Genomic DNA, 5,590 nt, shown 5'->3' on the forward strand with positions numbered 1-5,590 from the left:
CAACACGAGTGCCAAATCGAGAATTGATGATTGTGCTCTACAGTATAGAGGGAGACAGCTGTGCTAGGAGAGTGTGTCTTACTCCTATTGGTGGAGGGGGTTTTGGCATGATCATTTGCATGCTACAATACAGCTATACCATGTGTAATCACATGATGTTAAGTGGAAGCCTCACGACTAGTGGTAAGTGAAAATTGTGCATACAGAGGGCAGCACAAATCAAGGAAAGCTAATATTTGAGGGGAAGTAATGTATCGTATTGGAAAATGGTTTTTTGTAGCTTTTTATAAATAAAGCCATTAAACATAATCAATTCTTTAACTGCAAAAGACATGTTTATAAAACACAAATTTAAAGAAAACATTAACTATACATCTAAATAAACAATACAAGTTCTGTATTTTATACTGTTGGTCTTATGTGACAATATGTTTTACGAATTTCGGGCATAATTTTGGCATATGATATCACATTGAATAAAATCTTTTAAGTTTAGGACTTTTCTTTTGAATGTTCAGTCTCTAATAAACATATTATTAGCCTTACAAACATAATAACTAATGTATGTTCCTTACTTGGATTGGCAATAATGAGATAAAGAAGGGTTTCATATTCTTCACAACATACAATTTAAGGTTTGTTTCAAAGTTCAAGTTATTGAAATATGACAACCCACATCAGTACAAAAACATATTTAACCATCTCTATAAAAAGATGAAAAAAACAAGTCTCATCAGTATAGAAAGATATTAAATTATTTTTCTATTAATTTAAATGAAACAATATCCTATATCTCTAGAATGTATCTTTATTAGCTCAAAATTTTACTATTACATATTTCTCAGAAGCTACTGATAACAAACAAGTTCATTAATCCAGTTAAAACTAAATTAAAACACCTCATCAGTTAATGAAAAATGAATACACATGTCCAAAACATCTAAAAAGTTCAACTCATATTAACACTCGATGCACGAATCAACAATACTTTTTTTTGGGGGGGTGATTCCAGAACATCTCTTTCCGGAATTAAAGATACCTTTATTCTGAATACACCAAATGATTTGTCTTGATCTCCGGAATCAAATGAGCATATCCATTTCTCATTATTCTTGGTCTACACTGTTTTACGTTTGACAATCTGTGATTATCCATGGCTTACAACCCATCAAAACACCTCACCTTTACACATCTTCCAAGATAGTAAAGGTCTTACAAACTCTACATTTCTTAGGAGCAGCATAAAGTGATGAGCAGTTTTCACTCACAAACTACCAAAGTTCTCATCAGCAATCACTCCTCCATCTACAGTGATGGCCGAGGAAGTTATGAAGAAGCTCACATGCCACTGCAAAATTCCAAAGTGTAGTACTTGTCTGAAGTGCAGTAGATGTGGTTGCAATCATGAGAGGATTCCTATCACATTGAAACTAGGGTGAAAGAGAAGAGGCATGCAACAGACAAATTCCACAGCATCAAAAACCAGGAAATTGCACTGTAATGCTAACATAAACCAGACACTTTTGCTGAGCCAGCAGAGACAGGAGTTGACAGGCCTAGCAAAAAGCAACATAGTGAAGATGTCTCCAAAGTGTGTCATCATACTTCTGTTATTCTTGCTGTGTGCCTCTCCCACTTGTCTCATTTCACCTTCCTTGTTTGTCTATGTCTGCTTGTTGGGCACAAGAACATAGTGGATGAAAAAGTGGAAGAAGACACGGCTGCCACCATATTATTCACATAGATAATGAGAATCGCAATACAAAGCACTGGCACATGTTGCAGCTGTTTTTTGGACGAAAAAATAGAACTAGAACAATTATTACTTCATGATATTGTAGCAGATGAAAAATAGAGTGGAGAAGAAAATGAGATGTAGACAAGTTCCCAAACATTTTCCAATCATCATTTTTTATTTTCCTTATCACCCAATCATAATGAGACATTGAATGGGGCATCAATCACACAACAGTCCTTAATATATACTATGAGTGACTATCATGAGAAGCCCACTCCTTCCAGATTCCACCTACTTACCACCTGGTATTACATGCATGAGATGTTGTATCACAGAAAGCTATGTTGATTTGAGGTTTTCAGATCATTCTCTTTTCCAGACTTTAGTCCTTTTTTGAAAAATATATTCCCGGTATGGGTAGGGACTATTATTTTCTCCCCCCAAAACCTACAATTTTGGTCTGGTTGGCTCGTGCATTTGGTGTTAAGAATAATATCAAACATTCTTGAATTAAAATTGTTTAAACAATCTGAGCCAACAATAATACATAAACAATATACGTACAAAAACAGCTGAAGTACAAATATCATAGGATTTAGAAATAGATACATGTATTACATACACATTCATACCTGTATGTATAAATATATTTTACACACATCTGTAGTTTTCTCTCATATTATATCAAAACAAAGCCACTATGAAAATGTATAGAAACTTAATCAAAATTCCAACACATAAAAAGTGAAATATTGAGCCAAGAAAAATACATCTGCAGGTATATGGAAATGTCTAGTAATAATCCCCTGTTTGTGTTAAACAAACTTAGGAATAATAGGATATAAACAACCTCTATAACAAAAATTCAAAAGCAGACAGTCCTCAGCAGTATAATGGGTTATTAAACTATCTTTCCAGAAAAGATTCAAAAGCAGACAAGCCTCAGCAGTAGAGAGAGATATTAAACTATTTTTATAACACAGACGCACATAAAAAAAAGATAATTACGTCTCAAAATGTCATTAATAAGCAATGCATTAACACTTCTTTCAAGATTATTAATTACACTATCTTGTTTGTTTACAGAAGAGTGACCATGCTGTGCAGAAAAAAGTTAAATAAAAGCAAAATCATATAAAAAAGTCTTAATAGAAAAATTTCCTGTTACTCTTGTGCTGGAATTGTGTATGCCTAAAATTCATAAACCAGATTGTCTGATAAGACTAACAGTATCAAATAATGGCCTACATAAATATAGCATGAAAGCTTCTTAGTAAAATTTATCCATTATACAGGAACTCACTTTATGATTAAAGAGAGTTTTGAGTTTTCACAATTTATGCAGAATTTGAAGTATTGATGTTGTGTGTAGAGCTAATTTCCATGTTTAACCTCTATAATTCTATGTTAACATTCCATTACAAGAAACTATACATTTGTGTATTTTCTTCAAATGTAGTTACAGACTTATGTTTTTTTAAGTTGCTGTTTTTGGAGCTAAAGGATTGTATTTTATACGTAATGTTTTTTTTATTAATGATTTATTGACAAAATCATTACAAATTTAGTTTCTTGTGTTTACACTTTATTATACAAAAAAAATAAGTCAAATTAAGAAGTTCTTGAAATTTAACGAGTTTATCAACAATTGAGATACTAACATTCCTAAAATGCCAAATAAAGTGACCATTTTTAAAATTTTTCCATGTGTTTCTGTGTGAAAGAATATTTAGGATACATCACCAAGTAGTTATCTATCTGTGTTAAACATAACGATTCAATAAAACCTTGAAATGTATCAAGTACTACTCATCATGTGTTTACATCATTATTAAAACTAACAATTACCTAATAAGTAGTGGAGCTCAGGATGTTCAGCAATTCGAGGTTTGTGAAAAGTTTCACGAAAGCTAACATGAAGGTGATTTTGAACCAGCAGAATTTGGCTTTGTGTACTTCTTCAAATCACAAACTTTTTCATTTTTTGTTTGATATTAATCAAGTAACACACACACATACACAAACACATAAGACAATGTACAATTTCACAGCTTTCACTTCTTTTTCTCTGTATTTAATGTTATTCTAGCTTCCACAAGACACCTAACTGTGTGCTTAGTTAAAATCTTTCAAACTAAAGAATCATATTGTAAACATAAAAAATATTTATTTCATTGTTAGGTTCAGGAATAAGTTTATAATTAAGCAAAGGATACTAAAGGGTTGAATAAATGCATCTTCTCTGTGGAGCAGCTGAAGAAGTTCGTATTTGCTTTCTGGAATACCATCTTGTTTCTACAATGACGAAGAAAAGAAATAAAATGGATGCACATTCAAATTTCTGTCATCTTAACACATCAACTGTCTGAATATGCACCAAAACTACAAATCCTGTCATTTTAAATACACCAACACAGCAACTATGTGAGTGCATCCCTAAACTACAAATACTGTAATTTTAAATACACCAAGACAGCAACTATCTGAGTGCATCCCTAAACTATAAATACTGTAATTTTAAATACACCAACACAGCAACTATGTGAGTGCATCCCTAAACTATAAATACTGTAATTTTAAATACACCAACACAGCAACTATCTGAGTATGCACTTAAACCATAAATCTTGTCATTTTAAATACACCAAAACAGCAGTTATCTGAGTATGCACCTAAACCATAAATCTTGTCATTTTAACACATCAACACAACACATTTTCGAGATCTTTTTTAATGAATACATAATATTTAACATCAAACTGTAAATTTGTTATAATGCAATTGTGATATAATATAGGAATACATTTTATACAAATAGTTGTCTTTACTCTACAACAATATAATTAAGCATTTGCAATAATAGAACTTTTATTTTAGTTTCTGAAGTCCAAATTTTAAGCCTCAGAAAACTCCTTATAAGCTTTATTTTATAGAAGAAAAATGTTTTAAAGTAAGTATCACTACAAAAAAAGTATTAGGTCATCAAGAAATTAATGTTGCTTTTTTTAGATGAAAAAACCCGAACAACTTATATATCTAAACAAAACATTTATTAAATGAAATAGTCTCCATTCTTAACGATGATGATTTTCCATCTTACAATCACGTTGTTAATGCCCTGATTAAAGAAATCACTTGGCTTGGAAGCAAAAAACATGTCGATGTCCTCTTTGCCACCTTCCATATTTGCATACATTTTCCCATTAAGATGGTGTTGCAGCGAACGAAAAACACGGTAATCTGATTGTGCCATATCTGGAGAATATGGTGGGTGGGGAGAACTTCCCAACCCAACTCCATAATCTTGTGTTGCGTCAAACATGCTATATGTGGACGTGTATTGTCGTGGAGAAGAAGAACACCTTTCTGATTGACGAGTGAAGGGCGTTTCTGATGAAGGACTTGATTTAAATATTCCAGTTGCTGACTATAGATCTCTGCATTGACAGTTCGGTGTGCATTGAAGAGTTTGAATTGAATTACTCCTTTGATGTCCCACCAAATGCAAAGCATCACTTTCTGCAGATGGAGTCCAGGTTTTGGGGTAGGAAGTGATTATTGTCTAAGACTGAACTATTGTTTTTGGCATTTAATATTCGCATAGAGAATCCATTTTTTCATCACCAGTGACTATTCTGTCCAAAAATGGTTCACGCGCATTACGCACCAGAAAAGACGAATCAACGTTCAAACATTGGAAATGATAATCATTGGAGAGTTTGAGAGGCACCCGAACACCTTCTTTAAGGAGTTTTCTCACATTGTTTCATGAGAGACATGCAATTTTAGGGCCATTTCACCAGTGTGTTGCCTTGGGTTAGACTCAACAAGCGTCTTCAGAGCATCAATATC

General features: G+C 32.7%; 1 protein-coding gene across 4 annotated transcripts in view; it reads right to left on the reverse strand.

Moving 5' to 3' along the window:
• LOC106468264 (LARGE xylosyl- and glucuronyltransferase 2-like) overlaps positions 1-5,590 on the reverse strand; it is a 96,390-nt gene that overhangs the window by 11,614 nt on the left and 79,186 nt on the right. For all 4 annotated transcript variants that reach the window (XM_022396600.1, XM_022396601.1, XM_022396602.1 and 1 more), the window contains one exon: positions 3,955-4,033. In XM_022396600.1, coding sequence (XP_022252308.1) covers positions 3,955-4,033 — 79 coding nt within the window. The remainder of the gene's footprint in view (positions 1-3,954; positions 4,034-5,590) is intronic.

The sequence above is a fragment of the Limulus polyphemus genome, unplaced genomic scaffold (assembly GCF_000517525.1).
Source record: "Limulus polyphemus unplaced genomic scaffold, Limulus_polyphemus-2.1.2 Scaffold2941, whole genome shotgun sequence".
In the NCBI taxonomy this organism is placed as follows: domain Eukaryota; kingdom Metazoa; phylum Arthropoda; class Merostomata; order Xiphosura; family Limulidae; genus Limulus; species Limulus polyphemus.